We start from the raw sequence: 25,618 nt of genomic DNA on the forward strand, positions 1-25,618 counted from the left end.
GGATAAATGTTTACACACCATGGTTTAAAAAATCTTTTATGATCTTGTAACTACTGGCCTGGGTTTCATTAAAAAATTTTAAGTTGAAGAAGGAATTGAGGAAAATTTGAGTCAATGATTTTTTATGAACGCGGGCACTGAAGTAATTATGTTATAACTCTAGGCCTTGATTGAAAACAAGCCGTGTTTCAATCCCTACGAAATGACTGATGAACAGTTGAAACAGACCCTAACAGAGCGAGGAAAACCTACCAATGGGACAAGAGAACAGATGATAAAAAGGATTGTGGAGCAAGATAATCGTAAGTTAACATTTAAATTATAATGAAGAAGTAAATTTGTATGTACTGTGAAAGTACTAATGTTCGTGGGGTATCAATTTTCATGGTTTTCGTGGGTAGGCCAAACGACGAAATTTGGTTCCCAACGAAAATGAGATTTCCATTTTTGTGTATCCTAAAAACCTCTAATCCATAAATTTAAGGTATCATGAACTTGTGTGAAAATTGGTATCCATGAATTAAAGTACTTTCACAATAGTTCAGTGTTTTCAGTAGATTAAACTGTATTTTTCAGACCTCATAAAGGTGTTTTCATTGGAGATTTATCAAAAATCAAATCTATGTTCAGTTTTTGTGATAAACTGTTTCATTTTCATTGCTTATTTTATACATGTAGAAATAAACAATGGACAAGGAAAGATAAAAAATAAGTTCATGATTGAAATGCAAAATCAATTTTGTCTGTTAGTATTTTGTAATATCCCCTTCATAGAGTTTCATCTGATTTTTTTACAATAACAGCAAAAATGTTTGATACATGTACTATCATTTTTAAATTAAGCCTTGGCCTTTTATTACTCTTCTGTTCTGGTCTGTTCAATTGATTAAATTATTCCAAAGGTATATGAAATATCTACCATAGGATCAGGATGTAAAACCATGTGATCTTTCTACACATAAAGATTAAATTATTCCAAAGGTATATGAAATATCTACCATAGGATCAGGATGTAAAACCATGTGATCTTTCTACACATAAAGATTAAATTATTCCAAAGGTATATGAAATATCTACCATAGGATCAGGATGTAAAACCATGTGATCTTTCTACACATAAAGATTAAATTATTCCAAAGGTATATGAAATATCTACCATAGGATCAGGATGTAAAACCATGTGATCCTTCTACACATAAAGAATTACTCCAGTTTTGAAGTCAAGATGTAAAATATCACCGTGAGCATAGTAGGGTTTACTGTTAAGATGTGCCGTTAAGACGTTCAAAACTGATGTTATTCTATTGATCATCCAAGTCACTGTCAATTTGAAGTAAATTTGCCATTTGAAATTGCCAATATTTTTAGTAACACTGCAGGTAGGAAATATCAGGCTGTAAAAATGGTTAAAAAACAATAAAGTTGATGATAAATGCCAATTCAATGTAAGGTACATTTTTCTGTTTTGTTATTTCAGAATGTCCTCTGATGTCTTTCACCATGCCGAAGAAGATTTATTGTCTGTTTTCCAGTGACTGTATGGCTGTTGAATGCTGTATGAATGTGAAGATCTCCATGTTCCTCAGGGTGGTTAAAGCTTATGTTAACTTTAATCCATGTACATTCAAATTTAAGTATGGATTTGATTTGTTCAAGGGTGAAATTGATGTACCAAGTATTGATTTTGATGGTAAGCATATGGTGTGATTTTTTAAGATATTTTTAGGGTCTTTTGCATACTTTCTGTTTGAGAAAAATGTCTTTTAAAGGTCATTCAATACTATATCACTGCACTTTCTTCCGTCTGTCTGTCTGTCTATCATTACATTCTGTAATAACTTAAAATTACTTTGAAAGATTATAATAGTTATTTGGTACAATGCTTTCCATCATGCATTTTGTTTTGTTTTTCTAATTTGTGAATTTAAAATCATTTGAATTTAAACATTTAGAAAAAAATGTAGGCATTACATTCTTTAGTACAGGTTTCTTTTTATCTCTTTTATGAGTTTTTAAATGAAAGATGAATCTTATTCAAGTTAAATATTAACCTCTTGTTGAAAAATCAATATTGCTTAAGTTATTGGAAGTCATCATTTAATAACATAAAGAATAATTGTAATTTGAATTTATTTTACTAGGTCTTGAGAAAATTATCAACACTGGTATAGTATTCCCAGTACCTGTCATTGGAGATCTGGAAATCGTTGTGTAGTAAGTTTTTTTTAGTGTATACATGCATGTTTTCAACAAAGACATTAAAGTTGGTAGTCACCATTGCTCTGCCAAGCATGCTACATTTCAGAGACAAAGAAACCCATGTATCTGAGTGTTAGGGGTCAGAAAGTAGTACAAAGCAGAATCTGATCATTTGATCCAATGTTCTCATCCTGTAATGCATGAAAATCCTACTTTAAGATTAAATTACAATCAATTTTTCTCATCTGCTTAATATTGAATTATATGCAATACATTTATTATGGAAGTTAGAGATTTTGGAATTTTTAACAATTAACATGACTTATAAGCAAATATATATCAATATACCTGTAATTTTGATGGAATATACAGAACGTAAGATTTCACATTACTAATTTTCAGCTTCAAGATTGAGAAGACTGACCTAGAGACAGTAGCCACATTTGGTGGGGGTCTATGTAACCCTGGGTCCTATCCTGACAAAGAGAATTGTCTTGTGATGATAGATTTACTAGACCAAGCTGTTCTTCCTTTACCTATCTGTTACCCGAATGGTAGTTACTCCTGGCCAGATAGTAAGTATATGCTTGTTAACCTTGTCTTATGATGATGGATTTACTAGACCAAGCTGTTCTTCCTTTACCTATCTGTTACCCGAATGGTAGTTACTCCTGGCCAGATAGTAAGTATATGCTTGTTAACCTTGTCTTATGATGATAGATTTACTAGACCAAGCTGGTCTTCCTTTACCTATCTGTTACCCGAATGTTAGTTACTCCTGGTCAGATAGTAAGTATATGCTTGTTATCCTTTAAAACTTCTGGTTGTAGGCCAAACTGTGACAAAATTTTTTAAAAAAGTCCCCCTTTTTTACATGAATGATTCTTTTTCGGACTCCTGACCTTCCACTCACAAATGTAATGAACCTTATTTGGCTTCAATGGCCTTTAAAGGGTACATGCTCTGGGATAAATGCACTTTGGATTCTCTCTTACTCCTAGTTGGCCCCACAACCAGCAAAAAATGGCCAATTGATTTTTTGGTAACAGACCAATTTTTTTGCTAGGTATATTAGCTGGTTCATTTATATTCTATAACTTACTGTAATGACATTTCAGTATTGCCACATAGTAAGTACTGGTATATTGTTTATTCACATCAAAAATTGAAACAAGTGGTAGAGAGGGAATTTAATGAATTACAACTTCATTTTAATTATCATTTCTTTACAGTCAACTGGGCAACCTACTTCAGCAAAGAGGCAGTAATGGAACGACTAAAGAAGGCAGGCAAAGAGGCTGCTAAACAACTGGCTGGCAATTTAGTTGAGGAAGCACTGAAAGCTCTAGGATTGCCTGAGGTATGTAGCAGCTAGTTTCTCAAAATTAAATCTCATTATTAATTTTTCCATCAAAAGTGATATCATAACCTTGTCTTGCCAATTGTATCTGCATTATTATACTGAAGTCTTTCCATGTCATTTTATTCTACAGCTACATGTATTTCAAAATGATAAAGTCAGTATTGTTGACAAGAATTTCTCATTTCTTGATGTAATTTGATTTTTGAAGGATTTATTGGATGCAACAGGTCCTTGCCCAAGACCGGGCAATATGACACTTGCCCTGCTTAAAGGAAAGCTTGAAGATGCCAGTTTATCTGTAATTGGAACAAGGACAGAACTGAATTCCAGATGGGAACTTTATGATAGGAGTAAGTATATTTCTAAGTATAAGATTTGATGTAATACATGATGAAAACATTTCGTTGGAAAAGAATTTAGACATATAATGTTGCTTGGTAATCTTTTTACTGTATGATCCTAAATAAAAGTTTTAGTATGACAGGGGTTTATCGAGAAAGGTTACACTCTATATTTGTGACTTATAAGGTTGTCAAGCTCAATCATGTACAATGAATAGAGTTCCCTATCTTATGATTTTGGCACAAGGTTCACGACTTTTTTGGCCATCTTACACTATTATGATTGTTGTCAAATTTCTAATGATTTGGCAAATTCTCTAAAAATTTTCTGATTTCCAGATTTTTTTTTCAGTTCTGTTCAGTTCTTTTTTTATATGACTCCGTAACGATTGCATCAATGGTCATTTCTGGTTTGAAAAAAAAACATGGTTGTAAAGAAAATAGTGATGCTTCTGCCAAGAAAAAAGCTGACCCAGTGGTCACAAAAGTTTAAGGAAGGCTATACATCCTCAATATGGATGTTTTATGTTCAATATAATCAGCTTTTTGTGACAAAAAATAACATTACAATTTTTTATCTCAAATTACTATTCTTTTGGGTGTACCTTACTATTGTCTTTAGAGAGGGGTAGGCAAGTCTGAGTGTCTTAAGACTTTCCAAGGGAGAGCAAAATCCTGGTCACATAAGGCAGATGGTCTTTCTATGCAGGTGATGTGTTATTTTATAAAATCTGTTGAAAAGACCCAAGTGTATTGAATATACCATGTCTCTTCTAGGTTGTTATTTAGCTCTTTTAAACAAGACCTTGACACTACCAGCGATAACCAATCCCACGATGAAAAAACACCTTTATTATTCCCTGACACCAAACTGTATGAGACTGGATGCCTGTGCAGATATTACTATCAAAGCTATTGATTACACCAAGGCATTGAGGGCTTATGTTGAACTGGATCCCTGCCATTTTATCTTGTATGCTGGATTTGAGAAGTGGGAGAGACAATTTATACTCATATCATATGAGTGGGGTAAGCATTTAGTGATCAGCTGTTTTTACATGGTAGCTGAATTCAGTTTTTTTCCTTTAAATTGAAAAACAATTTTTGAGTCTTATTTGAGAAAGTTGAATAATTGGATACCTGCAATAAATACAAAGGTAAGGAATGACTTACATGTACATGTATTAACAGTAGTTGTTTTTGCTTTAAAACTTTGTTAGAATTTAATTTACAATTTAAGATTGTAGTAGACATACTTCATATTTCGTATCTGTTCAGCAATTTATTTTTACAACTTTGCCAATTTTTTTGCAGGTAAAGAAGAAGTTTTAGAAATCACTCCAGACATAGTTGTCAAGTAAGTATTGTAGGGAGGAAGCGGTATGATAGAAGTGGATTATTGCCCTTTTTATAATTCACAAAAATCAAACCGAATAAAGAATGGTAATTCTTGCAATGTGCCAATTTCACACACAATCTATATATTTAAAAACTAAGACTGGTTATCTGATCAGTAAGTGTTTCTGTACAAGAAATAAAAGCGAGTTCCATCAGTTTTGGGTGAATTACCTTCTGACTGATACTTAAAAGGATATTTAATAGTAAATATAAAGGAAAGGTGACAAAAAAATTGTAGAAAAAATGTGAAAGGATGGATATAGATAAAAAAAACCAGTTTTGTAATGTACATTTTAATCTTTTAGGTTTAAGGTACAGCGAGATGCAGATGTGAAGAAAGTTTTTATTGTTGATTTTGGACTGAAGATTTGTATCTCAGGAGAATGTATCCTAGATGAGTATGTCATTACAGACTATGAAGTACCAATTCCACTGTGTAATGAGGATTTCACCCTGCCAGGTTAGAATTTAGTGCTGTAGAGAGATGGTAATACATTGTGTTGAAAGGACTTGTAATTACCTGAATCTACTTGTTAGCTGGACTAAAGTTATCCAATGGATAAGTTTAGTTCTATTTATAAAAGTTTTCCAGCAGATAAATACTTATCTTCCAGCTGGGTTCATTTGTTCAAAACTGTTTATCCACTGGTTAAGTTAGAGATTGTACTGTTCTTTATCCAGTGGATATATCTTATGAAAAAACTGGGCTCAGCTGCTCAAGCTTTTAACAATTAATATCAGATTCTTGAATATGAAATTAATGGTATGAATTGAACTGAGTTTGATGTACTTTAATTTACTTTTGTACTTGAAACCTTTTGTGAATGTGACTCTATGGAAAATGGAAAACCAAGAACAACTTGAATACCTTGAAAACCAATAAATCTGAACTAACATATCAATACACTGGCTGCTATGATTGAAGTACATGTATTTGATTTAGGTTCAGGTACTATTAAAGACTTTGCTGCCCAACTGGGAGGTGCCATTACTGCTGAGGCCTTTGATTTGATCCTTCGGACACTCAAACTTGATGTAAGTAATTACACATACATTTCAGGTAGTCATATTTTGGTGTGGCCTATGCACTGCATGTACGGCTTGTTTTATTGACATTTTCTCAAAGTGGGGTTGCCCCCAGAACTAGACAATCTATAGGTATTGGTAAAGCAAACAATGATAATGATATTGAAACATTTTTAAACTATTTTCAATTTTATGTTGTATGTTGTGTGTATGTGTTTTTTCTTTGTCTGGTCTTTGTCCCTGGGTTACATTCTTTTGTTTTCTGCTAGAATCTTGGTTCCCTTGATTACTCTTTTTTCTTTCCTTGCAGACTGTGTTCATGAAAGGCCCAATTACAATTCCACCAGGACCAACAGGTAAAACATTAAAACTTGAAAACTATTAGTTTCTAAAATGGTAGATGTTGGGAAGAAATTTAACATGTAATTAACATTCCCATTGTAATGGGTATATAGAAGTTTGTTCCTGTAAAGTCCAATGATACAGACAAAATAAAGAAAATAAAGATAAAAGCAAGACAGAAAACGAAGCAGCTGAAAGCAAACTGAATTTGATGAGTACTCATCAAGAGTATGCAATACTTCCGTAGCTGGTGAATGTTAGAGTAGTCCCTACAGTATCAATTACAGTTACAAAAGATACAATGACACTGACTCCACTGACAGGCTAAGAACGTTTTGATACAGACTTAAAGGGAAAGGCTACCTTTGCATTAAGTTTGGCTCTTATGATAAATCATACCCAGGTGAACAAAAATAAACAACCTTAAATACAAAATGCGCTTTTATAAAATGCTCAAGGCTATGCAAAGTTCGAAATATATGTAAATAGCCATCGTACAGAGCTCTCCTTTCTGAAGGAAGATCATAAGCAGACTTTATTGATTTTAACTGAAAGTTTTCGATTGGCTCGTGATGTCATTAAGTCAGTTTGGTACTGATACAAGTACTGTAAATAATATGTAAACATAGAATATTCCGTAAATATTTCTCCGATCCTGTTTATCTAATCACCAAAACATGTTGTCTTGTCAAAATTACGATTGCAGGAATGATAAAAGAGAATATTCTAAAAGTTGTTGATCGGCAACACAAACATTCTTTGGAAGTAGATTTTCCTATGACATACTAATCTTCTGGCAGTAAATCCCGGTTTTCGTCGACGTTGTCTGACATTCACTTAATGTTGTGCCTCAATCTTTTCTTCTATTAATTTTGGGTTGAAATTATAGAGGAAAAATCCCAGATTTGAGATTTTTTGGACGTCGTTATCAATTACCTATTTACTTTCACTTTACAAACCGACTTTGTGACATCACAGCTCAACCAATCATGGTGGCGCCCATGGACGCAGGAAATTCAAATTGCCTAATTTTAAATCGTGATTAATTAATTAAAAAAGGGAAATAATTTTGTTTCAATTTAATTTTCATGAACACTCAAAAGACTAGTTTCGATATTTATGACTTGCACAATAACATGGTCTTCTCCTTTAATGTTCATCACTGCCATCAGTAAGCGTCTTCTAGCTCAATGCAAGTTTTAGTTTTCTTTCCATCATAAAAAGTAGTCTGGTTTTAATGGTCCGTCTTTTTTTGACACTTACATATTTTTGCTGATATTTAATATACATTGTTTTTGAATCCATTTTAGACTGCCCATGGCAGATTGATGTAAAGAAGTACCTCCCTGCTTCAGTAAAACACATGGTGAACTGTGAAATGCCACAGAATTGTTTTGGATTGGACTGTGCCATTGATTTGTCCTTCAACCTTCCAGCTGCCCTTGGAGGCAGAACGATACAGTACAACATCCCATTCTGGTTCAAAATGAGTCCATGTGACTTTGAAATCGATGTTGGATTTGGAACTTTTACTTACAAGAAGACTCTGTTTGAATATGTTTGGGGTAAGAAATTTTTTTCCCCCTGTAATTCTGAAGATAACTGTTATTATTACAGTTTTCATCTTAAATTCATACTATCAATTATGTTCTACTTATTTGGTTCAGGACTTTTTATCAATTGAGATTTCTATCATTATCATTTTTGAAAATTGGATAGGGGAAAAAATAGCTTCAATTTAAACAAGGCGGCTGTAATTAAAAAGTGATTGAAAGTAAAATATGGACAGGGATCCAGTATAGCCTCGTTTATGAATAACAAATGAGGGTAGTAAGATTAAAAGGGGGATCACTTTTATTCCAGGTGAAGAGCGTACACTTAACATTGGAGATGCTGATCCAGAAGCACCTGTACAAATCAAGTTAGTGTCATTAGTGTAGACATGTATATATCTATACATGTACTTTACCTTATAATTTTTGTGAATTTTGGCTGTAACCTTTTAACACTATCAAAGTTAAGGTTAAAATGGTGTGATCCAAATAAATTGAAGCTGTTCAGTGTCAACACCTAGGTGTTTTTTTATAAATGAAAAATTTAGAAATTTTGTTGATTTATTCACCATTGTTGAAGATTAATTGCAGATGTAATACAATATCATGTTCAACTTATCAATAGAAATTCGGTAATCAGTAAGATACATGGTAACGGCCTGATTAAATGTCTGCCTTTTTAAATCTGAATTTTACTGTTATCATTTATTTAACTGTAGACTTCTGATTTTCATTGTTTTTTCTAAAATCATGTCAAAGTGATGCATAATAAAATTTCACAATTTAAAACTTAGATACACCATTGATAAGATGGGAGGTGGACAGGGTTTCATTGTTGATTGTACTGTAAGGATTTGTTTCCCATTTGATGGCGATCCATTCTGTGTACCCATAGAGGAAGGTCTTCATTTACTAAACCAACAGGAAATACCACTTTGTTCTAGGAACATCACGCAACTGTTCAATAAAAGTAAGGAAGCTACAAATTGTTCTTGTTTGTATGGAGAAGGTTGAATTATTTTATATTTTAGAATAGAAATGGAACTTCTGGTAAAACCTGTCCATTAAACCAGATACCTTTATAAATTCCTGTCTATTTAATCAGTATCAATAAATTTGAAACCTGCATACACCAAACACTTGCATAAACTGAACATGACCTTACTGTCTCATACAGTTTTTGTAGGTTTCACTGTATATACTATGAAAATTAATATTGATTAGTATGCTTTGATATACATGTTATTTATGGGGTTTTTAGCCGTTAAGTTTGTTAGGACATTGTAACCCAATTTGAATTTTATTTTACAAACTGTGAAAGAACTTTAATTTGTAGATCCCAATTTTTGTGGGTTAAGGAAGTCTTGAATTTGTGGTTTTAAGGTTTTCAGTTAACACATCAATGATAATCTCTGTTTCGTTAGGAACCTAATTTTGTGGTTTGGCTCAACCATGAAAACCACAAAAATTAGTACTCCACAAACAATAGTACTTTCACAGTATTTATCTTAGAAAAGCTTTAGAAGAGAACAGAACATTTTTTGGGGAGTAAAATGGTTTGCCAAAATTATACTGTGTATAATATAACTTCTCTGAATTCTACTTTTATGACACTTGTTAACATTAAAAAATTTCTACTTGCATTTCAGATTTCTCAGTGACTGATATGATGAAGGATGTAGGATATGAGGCTGGGAAACAGCTGGCTAAGGGTGCTGTTCAGTACGTACTCGAACAATTTGGTTTGACAGACTTCTTTGCTGGACCCAAGTGCGACAGAAAACGTGGAATTTACAATCCAAATATACTGGGATGGAATAATCGTTAGTAGATATTGGTCTACCTCATTGATCATGTTCATTATTGACAAACAATGAGATTTTTTACAAATTGAAATACAAGAACTTTCATTACTCATTGACACAGTACATACAATGGTATAATAGTATACATGCTAAATGCTGATTTTTTTATTTTTTTTTAAAGATTTGTCTAATTTTGAATATATATGTTGAATTTCTCTTATCTTTATAGAATTAAATACATTTACATGTATAGCATTCAAATAGGGAGACTTTGAAATACATGTAATTTTGATGTTGAGTAATATGAGGCATACTTGTAATTTTGCATCTTTGACTACATATATTTCTATTGCAGAGTGTCCAATGAGTATACTGAAGTTACCAGACATTGACGGCCCTATGACCTGCATGATAACAGATACTTGCAGTGGTATAGATTGTTGTGGAGAAATACCATTCCTTGACCTGACAATCCATGCCTACTTCATCATAAACACTTGTGAATATAGTATTTCTTTCGGTATTAACTCCAAGGGCATGAACCTGTCCCTGTTTGAGGGAGGAATTGACAGTTATGAATGGGGTAAGTTCTTTTTTTCTTCGGATATCTATCGATGCAAAAAGATTTATTTTAAACAATGAATTGCACCATTGTTAAAAAGTAAATTTCAAATGCACAATTTTTAATTCATGTTGTATTCAAGGGGACAAAAAGAACAAATATTGCAACTGAAGAATAAACATTTTTTTATTATTTTGAACAAGTATCTCAATTCTTTACTAATCAGCTTAATTGCTTTTATTGTAGGAAAACCTTGGATAGTCAACATTGAAGATGTTGTGAAACTAGAGTGAGTACAAAATGACATTACAATTTTGTTTGTACTATTGTTATAGTTAGTATTCCATTGAAATAGACTTGGGGATGATTGGCGTGACTTCAATTTTATATGCCCCTTTCTCCATTCATTTATCTTTCCACATACCTACAATATTTAAAAAAGAGAGAGAGATTTTAAAACTGTTTTCATATTGTTTGTATCATTATTACTCAACATTTATGTAGTATACATTCCATTATTAGGTTTATTTTGAAGAAACCTGCTGGACAGAAAAAGTTCATTTTAGACTTCAGTGCTCATGTTTGCTTTAATCCTGATGATGTTGACCAATGCTTGGAGTTTCCCATCATGAAAGGAACTGAGATACCACAGCTACTCTGTGACATGACTGCAACTATGAGCTTGTCAAGTAAGTATATTGTAAACTGTGGAAAGTTTTGACATCATTTTTTTTGTTTGTTATTTTCTTCATAAGAACTGCAATTTAAAAATTAGGCTGTAACTGAAATCACAGTCAAAGAAGCCTTTCACATGATTGAAATATGATCCCTTATTTTCCAAAATCACAAAATAGATTGACTGGAAAACACATGAAATAAAAGACAGCATGACAATTACTCAAATGCAATGGTTACAAATGGTAGTCTGATGACAATGATATCTTTTTACACATTTATAACATAAGATATGTTTTGCTAAAAGTTTGGAAAATTTATGCAATCTTTTTTAAAGAGGTATGGTTCTGAAAAATACATATAACCAAATCAAAACTTAACTGTGAGTGTTTATACTAACTACTATTTCATCATAATATGAGAATTGTTTATTTTAGATTTCTCTGCCATTGATTGGGGAAAACAATTGGGAATAAACATTACAGATTTCAAAGGGACATTGGCTAAGAATGTAGCTCAGCTCTTAATACAACAGTTAGGTATAGATGAGTATATGGAAGATCCTGGATGTTCCCGCAATGATGACAAGTATCAACCTAGTGTTGGCGGCTGGAAAAATAGTATGTATATTTGTAGATAATGTATGGTGGATTAATTTGGGGGGGATGAAAAATTTGGCAATTTTAAGGCAAAAAAGAATTTTAAAAGAAATTTGTCAAATTTGGTATTGGCAGATACTTAGTGCTGCAGTAAGCACTTTAGTTCAGAGTAAATACATTAACAGAATTTATTTTGGCGTTTTTATAGACTTCTAAAATATGCCAAATATATTGGACACATTGTCATATTCTTACTACCATTCATCCCTTATTTTTTTCACCAAGTATATTCTCAGATATGCAGATTAAACACAGTTTCAGATTGAAATATAAAATTTCTAGTTATATATCTTGTTTAGGATATTCCTGTAAGTTGACAGCTAGCTGTCATTACCCTGTTTTTGACTTCTGGTTTAGCTTATTGAGGAATCAGATTGGAATTTCAAAAGTGGTTCTCTTATTGCATCCGGATTGTAACTGAAAAGTTTATTGTGCACTGCACTGATGCAGTGGTTGATCATTGACCACACCCAGCACCCTATTTTAATAATTGTTGATGGGGTCTCTGTCTCTTGATTATTTACCAAAATTTGTGTTTGGTGTTGGTGAAGTTTTCACTATTTTTTGGCAAATTTCAATGAATAATCCTGAATCAGTTAATGAGATTGATATCTACCATTAAATGAATTTGCTTTGTTAACTATTATTTTATGTGGCGTAGATATATATTTATAAAACAAAAGCAATGTTTTTTTTATTTTACAGTGTGTCCTTTGGATTTTGTGACACCACCAAACATGACATACCCAATTAACTGTTACATACCTGATTATTGTTTTGGTATTGACTGTTGTTTTCATTATGATTATCTGGATATCTCGTTAAGGACATACCTGTATGTTGACACCTGTAATTATGTCATTAGTGGTGGTATTGAGAAGTTGACTTTTGAATATGAAGTTCTGAACTTTGATGACTATTGGGGTAAGTACTTGTCTCTGTATCTGTGCCTAGTTAGCTATAGGATATGCCTAAAAAATAACTTCTTAGAAGAAGTGTTCCTCCTAACGATTAATTAATTCATTAAAATGAAGCTTTAAAACTTTGAACTTTGAAAGCTATTAAAGAGCTTCCATCTACCCCTCTGTCTGTCCCTTCTGTCAATTTATCGTACTGTAACAATTGTGTGTACACTCTATAATCAAGATATATTGATGGATTTTATCAACCCAGTAAACGAAAATGACAGTTATTCATTTATTGTTAGAGTCATAGTTCAAGGGTCAAGGTGACTAAAGAGCATGATTTTCTATGCTTCATGTTGTTTTTCTTCACATTTCCAAAACAAATCTAAATATTAAAAGTTTTGAATTTGCATTTATAGAATTACAAATGAATTATTCCAACATCTGCAAATCTAAATAGTATGAAAGTTTTAGCTTAGTTTTCTCTTTAGAATACATTGCTGTGCATGTGGTGACTTATATATAGTTTTATTATACACCATATATATTTTTCTTATACAGGTAAAATCATTACTATCCCACTTCAAGAAGTCATCAAAATCAAGTAAGTTTTAATTTAGCATGAATAGTAATTGAAGTGAAAATCAACAAAAATTGCCATGTTACATGAAAGCAATATTTTTTTAAATTTATATAAGACTACATGTATTTCATAATCTGTAATGTAACACAGTAAATAATGATTGCAGGTTTTCAGTGGACAGACTTACAGAACCTGGAAACAAGAAGAAGTTGGTAGTTGACCTTGGATTACAGATTTGTCTGGACTCTACTCAGGACTGTCAAATAGAATTTTGGATCCTGAAGGGTGAAAAATTCCCACAGCCTCTCTGTGACATGAGCATGTCATGGTCCAGTGATACTGGTGAGTTACTTCCCTTTGACAAGTATGTTTGGTTTACAAGTCTGAATATAGTAATGCATAGAATTAAGCAGTAAGAAAGCAGAGATAATGAATTTTAAGCTAAATGACTTGATCTGATTAAAATAAACATAATTCAGCTCAAGTTCAAAATTTGCATTAGAACACGACCTCCACTTAAAAAAAAAATCAATACTGGTTAGTCATTAAAAGAAACATGGAATTCCAACATTGCAGATTTTTTAAAATAGGTAAAGTCATGTCTATAATTAAGAAAGGTGCATATCTTTCATAAAAAAACTTAATTTAGAAGAAACTTTGATGATGCAAACTACTTAAAACAGTTACTCTACATGTAAATAATTTTTTCTTTAGATACTTATTTTAATGATTTATATCATTCCAATTTAGTGGCTACTTAATTTTGCATCTAAAGTATTCTATTACAAGAAGGCTTATGTGCTGCAATCTATTTTTATGGATTTTTATCTTGATTGTGAAATTATTGAAAAGAAATCAGTCATGCAATAAATTTTAAAGTATTGAATTTTCTTTTTTATTCCAGATTCACTGATTGACTGGGTGAAAGACAAAGGTCTTGAGGCAGGACAATCTCTCTCTACAGCTCTGGCTAATAAACTGTTCGATGATATTGGTTTGACCCAGTTTCTGTATAATCCATCATGTGACCGATTTTCTGGTATTTATGCTGGAGCTGTCAATGGTTGGAAATCTGATGGTAAGAGAGATATTTAATTAAAAATGTCAAAATAATATGAAAACATTCTTCAACTTAGACAGCATTTTTTTTCTGATAAAAATTCTGATATATTTCTGTTAAGGGCAACAGTTGTTCTGTATTTATTTTTTAGAATTCCATACTTTTTTAACAAACTATAAATAAAATAATCTTTTCCATTCACCAACATTCCGTCCAGGATGCCACAAAACTTTTGAAATATTAAACCTTAGAATATTCAAAAATCTTATGATGTCACAAACTGTTAAGAATAAATAAATAATGAAATAAGTAAGGTGTCTCACACAGATGTTAGGACCTGGCAAATGGGGTTTGTGAATTAAAATTTCTGACAATATTGTACCCATTGGAACAGCTTGCCCACTTGCCAGTAAAATGGAGTTGCCTAAGATTAGAGGAACAGTGAGTTGCCACGTTCCGGACTATTGTACTGGTATTGACTGCTGTGTTGATGTTGGCAAGATTGGCAAGTCTTTCCGTATCTATGCCCTCTTAGATGCATGTGAATGGAAACTGAGCATTGGAATTGAGAAGAGAGCTTTCAATTTCACCATAGTGAACTACAACTGGGGTGAGTTATATGCATTAAGAGTATATTTGCTAGCCACACAATAGTGGAAGAATGCTGCAGAGGCCATGTGTCCCTTTAGGGGATAACAGGATTGTCAAGTCATGCTTGCTGTTTACTGGCATGTATAAATGATACAAGGAAAATGTCCTAATTCTAATGGTATCTTTTTGTATTGGAGGAAGAAATTCATCCTTGTCGGTTAGTGATCAATTAATGCCAGGTAGAGACTTTTAATGATTTTTATCCTTTTTTTAATTACTATATTTTTATCTTGGAACTGCAGTCATTTTATCTCTCTGAATCTGTCTTTGATATTATGTTTATTTTTTAACAGGACAAAAGGAATCCATGACAGTTTTACAAGTCCTAAGAATGGAGTAAGTATTATCTTAATATTGTATGCATCTTTTATACTTATTTTTGAAGAGAGAGAGAGACAACATTGAATCTGATTTGGAAATGTGGCAACTGTTTTCATGCAAGAATTCATAGGATTAAGATTGATGTCATGCATCCGTAATTGTATAAGCATCAAGAAAATAGTGTTTCGCTTTTAGTCGTCTTTCTGAAAAATCATGCACAAGAGGACACTACAGTATTGTTTACCTGGGGTCATAGTTCACTTTAAGATTTCTGATTGCATCAATTTAATATGAACTTCTCTTGATAGATCAATCATATTTGTTATGCAATTGCATTAGAAATTTCTTTTAAAGATTTTAATGTGTAACCATTAGTACTATTTTTTTTCAGCTATTCCATTCATAACCTACAAGCTGAAGGGCAGTACATGTTAAATATGAACTTAAGTGTCTGTTTTGAGAAAGAAGGACCTTGTTTGGTGTCAGTACCTGTGTTTGAAAACACAAAACTTCCCAAACTTGGATGTAACTGGAATGCGGCCAACTTTGGTAAGATTAAAAAAAAACATTTTGAAAAAATTGTATGCCCATTTTAATACAGATCTACCCAGGCCTAGTGAATGATTGAAATAGATATGTAGATAGAAATGTGGGCTACATTATACCAATGTAGCTTATTTTATTACTGCAGAACACTGTGTGGTCTTTTGGACACTTTATTTCAAGTTTCAATAGTTGACAATTATGATAATGCCAGATTGTTGCTAAATTTCAACTTTGCCTCTGAGCATGGTTTCCTATGTGAAATTGCAGAGTAAAATTTACATGGTTCATTAAATAAATGCACTAATTTTTATTTGAATCCATTAATTTCTAAGTGGAATTGCCCTTGATCTGAATTTCAAACGCATACATTCAAGGTTCTAATTAAGTTGAATATATCAAAACTGATTTCATTGGTGTGAAAGAAGAATTTCAATTTTCAAATTCCGATTTTACTGTATATTTACTTCCCATTTTACTAATTTTCATTTTGTTTGTTGAATTTGTAAAATCAGTTCTGATGTTTTATGAATCTTTTACTTGAAAAAAATAATCGTAATATTTTATTATCTTCCAGACTTCTCACTAGACGACTTCAAGAATCTGAATGGAGTAACTGGTAAAGTACAGGGACTTATCAGAGACAAGTTACTTGAGGCATTAGGACTAACTCCTTACCTGAAATCTCCAGCCTGTAGCAGGGCAGCAAACCCTTTCCTGGATGACATTAATGGCTGGACCAATAGTATGCTCTATTAGATCAGAAATCATTACATTTTTTTTTATGTTGGCATATAAGTACATGTTAATGGAACAATCCTATTTCTAATTGTCATGACTAACATATTGATTGAAATGAGTATATCAGACCACAGATTTTGATTCTAAATTCAGAAGTACAGTTCACAAAAAAATAGATTTAAAAGAGGTATAAATAATGGAAGCGTAAAGTACCAAGAAAATGTAAAACAAGAAAATATAGAAATATTAACTGTTATTGTATGAAGATTTTTATTTAGTCCTAATCATAGAACATGATTTTGTGTGTTTGCAAATTGACAGTTTTTGCCAACCCTTTATTTTTTTTATCTTTAGATTGCAGCCTATCTTTGCCTTTTGCTCTACCATCTATTAGTCCTAACATTCCAATGACATGTCACCTGATGGATACCTGTACAGGTATCACATGCTGTCTTGATGTTAACGAGCTGGACCTTTCTGTCAACTTCTACGTCAAGTTGGATGCTTGTGAATTTACATTTGAAGTTGGAATAGAAAATCTACCATGGAAGACAAGTTTGGTGAACTATGAATGGGGCAAAGAAGAATACATAACATTACAAAATGTGATCCGTATAACGTAAGTACCATAAACACAGCATTTTACACTAAGCACTCATTATTAGTGTACTTTGTAGCAGTATTATTACATTTGATGATCCAAGCAACTTGTAATTGTTCCTTAATTTAGAACTAATATTATTTCATCACTGTCAGTTGTAGAATTGATTTTAAGATCATTTAGATCTTTAAATCAATATTTAAGAAATACAAATATATTATTTAATATTGATGGAAATAATGCAGTTCCATTCTATTTCAGAATTTCTGTTGATGACTTGAAGGCACAGAAGATGTTTTTGGTGAATGCTAAAGTTGCACTGTGTCTAGATAAGAACAAGGCTTGTGTGTTTGAAGTGCCAATAATGAAAGATATTAAGTTACCAAAGCCCCTTTGTAACCTGGAGGCCAGTTTATCTCTACCAAGTGAGTTTCCTTTTCTTATAAAGGCCACATTGTTTCGCCTTTCATTAGGTAGGGAAAGTTTTTTTATTGCAATGCTCTAAAAAATACCTTACCGATTTTACTGGATGTTGCTTTATCTGCTTTCTTCAACCTGATTGCGAAGCTTTAAAAGACATTATGAGAAATTATTAATTTTTTTAAAAACTAAGGGATGAAAATAAAATTGCTGATATTTTTCTGCGTACTACATACATTTCAATCTTATGTATAGTTAAGACTGAATGGGTAAATACATATATGATTCATTATAATATTATTGGGAAAAAATCTGATATGCTGAGGAAGACTAAATAATCTTTCACTTTGAGCAGTTTGTTATCATATTTCTATAGTCAAAATAATTATTACTTCAAATCTGTACTGCCAAAACTTACTAATGTGGTAATAAACTTCTTGTACAGAACAGTTCTTTTTCTCCTGAATATACCAATATACCAATGCAAATTGATTGGTCTTTTTCACGAATACCCATTTTTCATGTGAACTTTATGCATGAAATCCTCTATATTTCAAGACTTTCTCTATTATTCATTTAAATTGCAATAAATTTAGACCAATCAGTGTACAAGAGAAAATAATTTGCATTTGATTGAACAAAAATTTATATAAATCATAACGAATAGGGAAAGAAATAGAGAAACTACTATTCCAAAATGATGGTCATTGTACTCTCTTTGTAGACATATCTGCCACAGATTTCCTGAAGGAACAGGCAGGTAATGCTCTGGATGTGATGCCAGAATATGTGGCTACCCTGTTCCTGGAACAGATAGGAGCAACCCAGTACCTAGAGAGCCCTCAGTGTAGCAGGAGTAGTGCTCCATATGTTCCATCTGTAGATGGCTGGAACAAAGGTATAACATTGTATATATATGTCATAGAAAACTGAAATTTCATTTAGGGGTTGGATTCTCTCCCTTGAGGCACTTGAAACGTATAATCAGACCACTTTTCCTACCTATTTCATCAAATTCAGTTGAAAATTTTTCAGGTAAACATTTTCTCCATTGTTGATAATAAGATTAAAGGTAGAGATATTCCATACTTTGGTATGTGGTGTGCATATTTTATATGTTGAATGTTTTTATATTTCTAAAAGCTGATACTTAAAGCATTTTTTCTAATTTCAAATTTCAGGAATAAAAGTCGGATAAAATAATTATTTCAGATTAACATGCTTATGTAGTTTTGACTTGTTTTGAAACATAATCTCATTTACCAGTCTGTACTTTTGCTTTGGAGTGATTATTAGAGAATTGTCTTTATAAAGAAGGGTGGTACATGATATGCTAATGAATAGGATAAGATTTTGACAAAAAAACATCTTTTGAAGAAATGTCTTCAAACATTTCTTTTTCACAAAATTTCAGGCATGATTTTTTTTTGTTTTAAAATAGAATTTCTGTTTTTTTTTTTAAATTCCAAATTTTACAGTTATGGCTGTTGTTTTTATAGTCCAGTATATTGAACACTTTCGTCTCTTGATTTCCTTTTTTTTTTTCATCTGAATAAAACCATGCCGGAAATTTGTAGCAGGTGAAAACATTTGAAGAATAGAGCCAACATAGATTACAACATTAGCACATGTTCTTCATGGTCCATGTCAAAGCAGGGTCTGTTTGATTAATTTATTGTTCAGGTGTCAATTTCACAAAAAGTCGTATATGTATAGTTGATCGTAAGTAATGATGTCACAACCAATAATAGCTTTGTGACGTCATAACTAACGATCAATTTCACACTTACAACTTTCTGTGAAATGTACACCTGGTCGAGAAACGCATAATTTACCTGCCATTTGACACTAAACTTTAATCAGTCAATCAATCTTCCTTAAAAAAAGTGAAGATATAGATAGTTCAATTTATGAAAACACTGTAAGAATTCTGATTAATGACATTCCAATTTCAGAATGTCCAGTCAAGTTCAGCCTACCAGCCATACCATCAGATAAAACCATTAGCTGCCACGTTCCAGATTTCTGTACAGGAGTAGAATGTTGTGTAGAAATACCATTCATTAAGAGGTCTTTCCATTTCTACATACTGGTTGATGGCTGTCGGAACAGGATTAGAGCAGGAATAGAGAAATATGGCATTGATGAAGCTTACTTCTCATTTGACAATGGTAAGAACTACCTCTTAAGAAATTGGAGAGGTAGAGGGTCAGGGGTTGGAAAGGCAAGACCATTGGCCCTTTGCCCCTTTGACAGAAAATGGCCCTTTCATTAAAAAAAAAATTGATATGATTTATTAACAAATAGCCCTTCATTTTTTTGAAAATGACCCCTTCTCAAAATTTCCTTCCCAACAATTTGAAGGTTGGTGCTTCATTTAAATACATTTCTATGTGAAATCTTGTGTATTGTATTGTATGAAAACTGTATATTGTTTTCTGAAAAGTTGTGATGAAAGAAATTTACGGAATAGCCCTAATTAACCTTTACACATACCTTATAACTCTGCAAACAAAGTTTAGGGGTTGTAGGTGGGGTATATGGGTTTTGATCTTTAATTTGGACATAACATTGTCCACAACATCTGAGATAGAACTGGCTGTATTTTCATAAAACTAAATGAAGGATAGGATGACTTTTTTTTAAATGTTCATACATGTATTACTTTCTTTTAGGACGATTTTAGTTTTGAACAGGAAGAATATTAGCAGTGCATTTGGATTTGATTGTTTTAGGGCAACTTTGGAGTGATTAATTTGATCATTTTCTTTTTAAAGCTTTACAATATTTGACCAAGATGTACACTAGATTATTTATTGAATAATTGTATTTATGTATTTTGCTTTTAAGGTGTACAGCAGGCAGTTAAACTAACTGAAGTATTCCACCTTGTGTGAGTAATGCATTTACATGGTATTCTTTATTTTAACTTTGCATTTATTGGTTAAAAACATGATCTTTCATTTGTAAAAAAAAAGGATTAGTTAAAATAATTTAAAAAAAAAGGCATATTTTTTCTATTTAATTTGAAATTGTTTTCCTGTGTATTAGTTTTGTTTTGACCTTTTGACCTTATTAAATATTGCAGTCTCTTGTTCATGTTTAGGATAAGAATTTTTCCTCACTTATTTTGCCTTCTAATGAGAATAATTGTTAAGCTTTCTTATTTCAGTTTCACTGTCGATGATTTCCCAGATGAGAAAAAGATCTTGCTTAACATGGACCTTAAGATATGTCTGGATGAAGGGAAACCATGTGACCCAGAACTTACGATTGTCAAGGATCTTTATCTCCCCAAAGTTGGGTGTGATTGGACAATAAGCCTCCAGAATTTTAGTGCCTCTGACTTTTTGGCAGAACAAGGACTTTCCTTACAGAATCAGCTGACGGACATTGTTGTTGAACAGGTATTGGAACGACTTGGTATAGCTGAATACCAACAAGACCCACAGTGTGATATCAGTGCTGCTATGTACCAGTCACAGTCGGGGGATATAACTGGCTGGAGGAATGGTGAGTTTATGTTGTTATGAAAGTGTTCAATTATTTTCTCTAGACGAGGTCTATGATTTTAATTAAAATAAGATTATGCAGCCAAATTTTACTGCTATTTGTGTGATGCCTAATGCAATGTTAAAACTGAAGCATTTTTTACACTCTCAGATAAAAAAAAGTTTGTTGATACAAATTTCTTTTAAAATTTATGGCTAAGTCCTTTTATGACTGTAAGTCTGCCTTCCTGTAAGCAGAACTGCAAACACACAACTTATATCCCTTTCTTTCAATACATGCAAACCTTTTCAATTTTTTATCATCTCTAGATTAAAGTTTGTTTTACTTATTTTTTCCCAGAATGCCAACACCCCATTGGCAATATGACAGTATTAACTCCCTTGTCCATTAATTACATCCTTACAAATTACATCCTTTCCATTTTTTTCATTTTCAGAATGCCCACACCCCATTGGTAATCTGACAGAGTTAGCTCTCTTGTCTATGAATTATTTCCTTACAATTTGCATCTTTTTTTTTCTTTTTCAGAATGCCCACACCCCATTGGTAATCTGACAGAGTTAACTCCCTTGTCCATAGCTACACCAAAGTGTAATATTGCTTCCCACTGTACATCTATAGACTGTTGCTTGTACATACCAGTACTCAGAACATCTTTCCATTCGTACTTTGACCTTAACATGTGTGAAAGGTCATTTAAGATTGGAATCGAGAAACTTGTGATTGACCTTGACTTCTTGACTTATGCATGGGGTAAGTTGATTGGTGTAATATTTTTTTTTTCAATTTTTTTATATGTATGCATTTTGTCAGTTATATTATTGTATAATGTTATTGGTCCATCTATGTTTGTCCTTCATCACATTTTTTTTGCTCCTGTGATAATGATTTTATGATAAAACATATATAGCTCCCTTTTGATTACTGAAAATGATACTTGCTGTGTTTATCAGTTTTTGTTGATAAATTATATTTTTCTATTTATTGGAAGATTACAAAGAGTGATCTGTATATGATTTATCCATTAACAGAAACAATTTATATTACAGATTGTATGATTGAATTGTAATAAATTCAAATATTCTAGTTATGTCATGTGTAGAACTATCAAGTACAACATTGTCAACTATATGTCCTAGAATTATATATGTATGTGATGTTTTTTTTTAGGTCAAAGAGATACAAGAGATTTACTTGATGCATACATATTTGAGTAAGTTTTTACATCTAGTCACTACTTTTTATTTCAAGTTCTTGAAGATGATAATGGATAATTGATAATGAAAAATTTACATAGGAGGGGTCTGACCTATTTCATATTAAAATGAGACATTTGAAAAAAATACCAGGTTTTTTTACCTTCCATATTTTCACCAGATGGATCTTTTTATTTTACATCAGAGCTGTTCCAAGACAAAGGTGGATCCAAGGGTGCTCCGTGGGCAATGTTCCTAAAGTCTGGTTGATTATAAAGTAAGAATTGAAAATCACTGGAGTGGTTCAAACTTAGGGCGGTTGGCTGGTCACCTTTTCTATTTTCTGGATATGCCTCTGCTAGACCTTTAAATCAGAGAAGGTTAACCCTGGAAAAGATTTTAAATCTCATCATGAGATAAATCTATATGTAGATGAGTTAAATAGAATATGACTCTTGAATCATCTTTCATAAAAAAAAAACCAATTTGTTTTAGTTTCATCATTGATTACAACATGGCAGATGAGTTCTTCAGAGTAGACTTGAACATGAGTATGTACTTGGACAGAAGTCAACAGTATGTGACCTTTGAACTTTATAAGGACCAGATTCTACCCATACCAGCTTGTAATTATGACACAACCTATGGAATCCCAGGTAAATTTAAATTTTATTCTCCCCTGCAGCTGAATGGAAAGGGACATAAAATACCTGTGTCTGTGTCTGTCTGACAAAATTGACTACGTGGATGCAACTCCTTAGCAACTGCCCAACAAATTTTGTTCAAATTTTGAAGGATTGTTAGTCACCATATGTTGTTGATCATATTTGTTTTACACTCACTTTTAAAAAATTTCAGTATTTTTTTGTTGTTGCCGATATTGTATTGTCAAATTTGACAGGAGTTTTGGGACTTTTTCACTTCATGTTTTTTTGCGGCAACCAAAGGGACATGTGGTTAAGCATAGCAATCTTGTTTTAATTTATTACTTAGATTTTTTGATAGACATCATGATAACTCATGAACACTTGGAAGGATTTGAAAATTTTTTCAGTTCAACATTTGTCGTGATGTAAGAAACTTCATTGTTTTCTAATGTTTTGTTTATGATTTATGCCAAAAAAAGGAGTATGTACATGTATGTATCTTGTGTTTTGATCTAGTTGTTTATATGAAATCTTCATAATATGACTGATTTAGGAAAAATCACTGTATTTTCTATTTTAATGCTTACATAAGTTTTGATCAGAGCCTCAGTTTAGGGTAAATAATTGGTCTAGTTGTCAGTTACAAAACACTGTTGCAGATTACATTTTTTAATAAGAACAGTATTTTTTACATTACATGTAAACAACACTACAGGATTCATGGAACACATATTTTATTTGTATTATCTATCTAATTTAGGATGTTTAGTGGTTTTTATTTGTGGGTTTATATTGATATACATTGAATAGAATTACTCTACCTTACAATCTTATGCAGGATTTTATTTGCCTAACTGGTATACATACCACAGCCTCCCACCAAACTCACTACTGACTGCACCCATGGCTTCTAAGCTGCTGCAGTTCCTTAAGATAGGTGAAATGATGGCTTCTAATCAATGCCAGCAGTCAGGAGAGAAGTACAGCCCAGCTGTCAATAGATGGAAGACAGGTAAGCTTACAAAAAAAATTAATGGCATAAAAAATGAAAAGAATTAAGTACTTATTGGTTGTAATGTAGTAAAAGTGTTTTTGTTTGAAATTCCATTCTTAAGAATGCTATAAAATCTATCAATAATTTTTTTCTGTTATTAAAATTAAATAATATTTGTAATATTCTGTTTGGAAGTTACCCAGTTTCTTTCTACCTTCAGTGTGTCCACTTGATGTTCCCATGGCAACACTAGACTCATCAACAGTGGGTTCAATTGCTGATGTGTGCTCCAACATTGATTTCTGTAGTGAAGTAGATTTCCTCGGCAGACCATTCCATACCTACCTGCATTTAGATCCCTGTGCAGGGAATGGAACTATTGGTATTGAGAGATTCAACTTGGCACTAGATTTAAAAGATCCTGCTACTTTTGGTATGATTCTTAAAGAATTGTGAGGTTCCTACCATAGATTGTAATCTCTATGTTATATTTTAAATGCAATCCACTTTAAAATACCTGTATATGGAGGTTATTATAGAGAACCCTGTATGTCTTTTGGTTTTAGCTTTGAATGCATCTCCTCCTTTGCAATTTTCAATAGATCTTAAAAAATGTAGTTGAGCTAGTATCAAATACACATGTAATACTGGAAGGGTGTCAATTGTCTGAATGTGCTTTTAATTTTCAGAATATGAGAATCCCAAGAAGTATTTTTGATAACATTATTTCAAAGGAAAAAATATTGCTGAACATTATCTGCACATGTATGCTGACATGTATATGACAAAAGTAATACAACATGCCAAAGTAATCAGTACTTTTTTACTGTTTATAGGTGTGGAGAAGAAATTCAACTTAAAAGGAGTTGTCAGACTGACGTAAGTAGCTTTAACTAAGATAATTCTAAAAACATAACTTTCTAAACCACTGCATGTTTTTTTTCTGAACTTGTTAGTGCTATTTTTTTTATTATTGTCCTCACTTCTAATATAGAAATATTAAATCCATTGTGTTTGCTTTTGAGTAGGACTTTGAATTTTGAATTGTGGAAAGTAGATTAGTTATCAATAATATTCAACATAGCATAAACTTGTTTGTTATACACATTTGTAATCCACTGATTTTACTCATTTTCAAGCTTTTGCAAAATATTAAGATCTCTGTATAAAACTTTCAGATACAAAATAGAAGAATTTGCTGTCAAGCGTCAGTATAGAGTCAACATGAAAGTTCAGATCTGTTTCAACAGTACAACAGAGTGTCAGATAGAAACAAATGTTTTCACCAATGCAATGATCCCATGGAGACAATGTTCATGGGATCTTCCATACTCAACAGCAGGTAAGTAAGGTTAGCTCTGTTACCATGATGACACTGATGTTGGGGTCTTTCATTTTCATTCACAGGTAAGTCAGGTTGAATCTATTTCATATTTTAATATATTTGAAATTGATTAGAAATTTAAATGTATAAATGACTAAAATGAAATGAATCCCTGGGAGGACCAAAAAAGTATAAA

General features: G+C 32.2%; 1 protein-coding gene across 2 annotated transcripts in view; it reads left to right on the forward strand.

Annotated features, from left to right (window-relative positions):
• Positions 1-25,618, forward strand: part of LOC148600973 (uncharacterized) — a 169,015-nt gene that overhangs the window by 35,545 nt on the left and 107,852 nt on the right. Inside the window, exons 30-69 of one of the 2 annotated variants that reach the window (XM_088555206.1) lie at positions 164-302; positions 1,478-1,690; positions 2,142-2,214; positions 2,602-2,774; positions 3,432-3,559; positions 3,771-3,912; positions 4,681-4,932; positions 5,218-5,260; positions 5,607-5,761; positions 6,245-6,336; positions 6,638-6,683; positions 7,980-8,234; positions 8,533-8,590; positions 9,017-9,192; positions 9,872-10,045; positions 10,383-10,610; positions 10,836-10,878; positions 11,112-11,278; positions 11,702-11,884; positions 12,629-12,847; positions 13,390-13,432; positions 13,578-13,753; positions 14,316-14,489; positions 14,866-15,081; positions 15,416-15,458; positions 15,835-15,992; positions 16,564-16,731; positions 17,082-17,346; positions 17,590-17,753; positions 18,473-18,646; positions 19,704-19,919; positions 20,599-20,641; positions 20,921-21,261; positions 21,790-22,014; positions 22,432-22,474; positions 22,953-23,113; positions 23,943-24,116; positions 24,319-24,531; positions 24,935-24,977; positions 25,277-25,440. In XM_088555206.1, coding sequence (XP_088411332.1) covers positions 164-302; positions 1,478-1,690; positions 2,142-2,214; positions 2,602-2,774; positions 3,432-3,559; positions 3,771-3,912; positions 4,681-4,932; positions 5,218-5,260; positions 5,607-5,761; positions 6,245-6,336; positions 6,638-6,683; positions 7,980-8,234; positions 8,533-8,590; positions 9,017-9,192; positions 9,872-10,045; positions 10,383-10,610; positions 10,836-10,878; positions 11,112-11,278; positions 11,702-11,884; positions 12,629-12,847; positions 13,390-13,432; positions 13,578-13,753; positions 14,316-14,489; positions 14,866-15,081; positions 15,416-15,458; positions 15,835-15,992; positions 16,564-16,731; positions 17,082-17,346; positions 17,590-17,753; positions 18,473-18,646; positions 19,704-19,919; positions 20,599-20,641; positions 20,921-21,261; positions 21,790-22,014; positions 22,432-22,474; positions 22,953-23,113; positions 23,943-24,116; positions 24,319-24,531; positions 24,935-24,977; positions 25,277-25,440 — 6,163 coding nt within the window. Of the gene's footprint in view, positions 1-163; positions 303-1,477; positions 1,691-2,141; positions 2,215-2,601; positions 2,775-2,801; positions 2,882-3,431; positions 3,560-3,770; positions 3,913-4,680; positions 4,933-5,217; positions 5,261-5,606; positions 5,762-6,244; positions 6,337-6,637; positions 6,684-7,979; positions 8,235-8,532; positions 8,591-9,016; positions 9,193-9,871; positions 10,046-10,382; positions 10,611-10,835; positions 10,879-11,111; positions 11,279-11,701; positions 11,885-12,628; positions 12,848-13,389; positions 13,433-13,577; positions 13,754-14,315; positions 14,490-14,865; positions 15,082-15,415; positions 15,459-15,834; positions 15,993-16,563; positions 16,732-17,081; positions 17,347-17,589; positions 17,754-18,472; positions 18,647-19,703; positions 19,920-20,598; positions 20,642-20,920; positions 21,262-21,789; positions 22,015-22,431; positions 22,475-22,952; positions 23,114-23,942; positions 24,117-24,318; positions 24,532-24,934; positions 24,978-25,276; positions 25,441-25,618 lie in introns of those variants that run through there. The other variant, XM_088555207.1, reaches the window with a different exon arrangement.

This window comes from Perna viridis, chromosome 12 (assembly GCF_037379345.1).
Source record: "Perna viridis isolate PV_CMFRI_1.1 ecotype Kerala chromosome 12, ASM3737934v1, whole genome shotgun sequence".
Classification (NCBI taxonomy): Eukaryota; Metazoa; Mollusca; class Bivalvia; order Mytilida; family Mytilidae; genus Perna; species Perna viridis.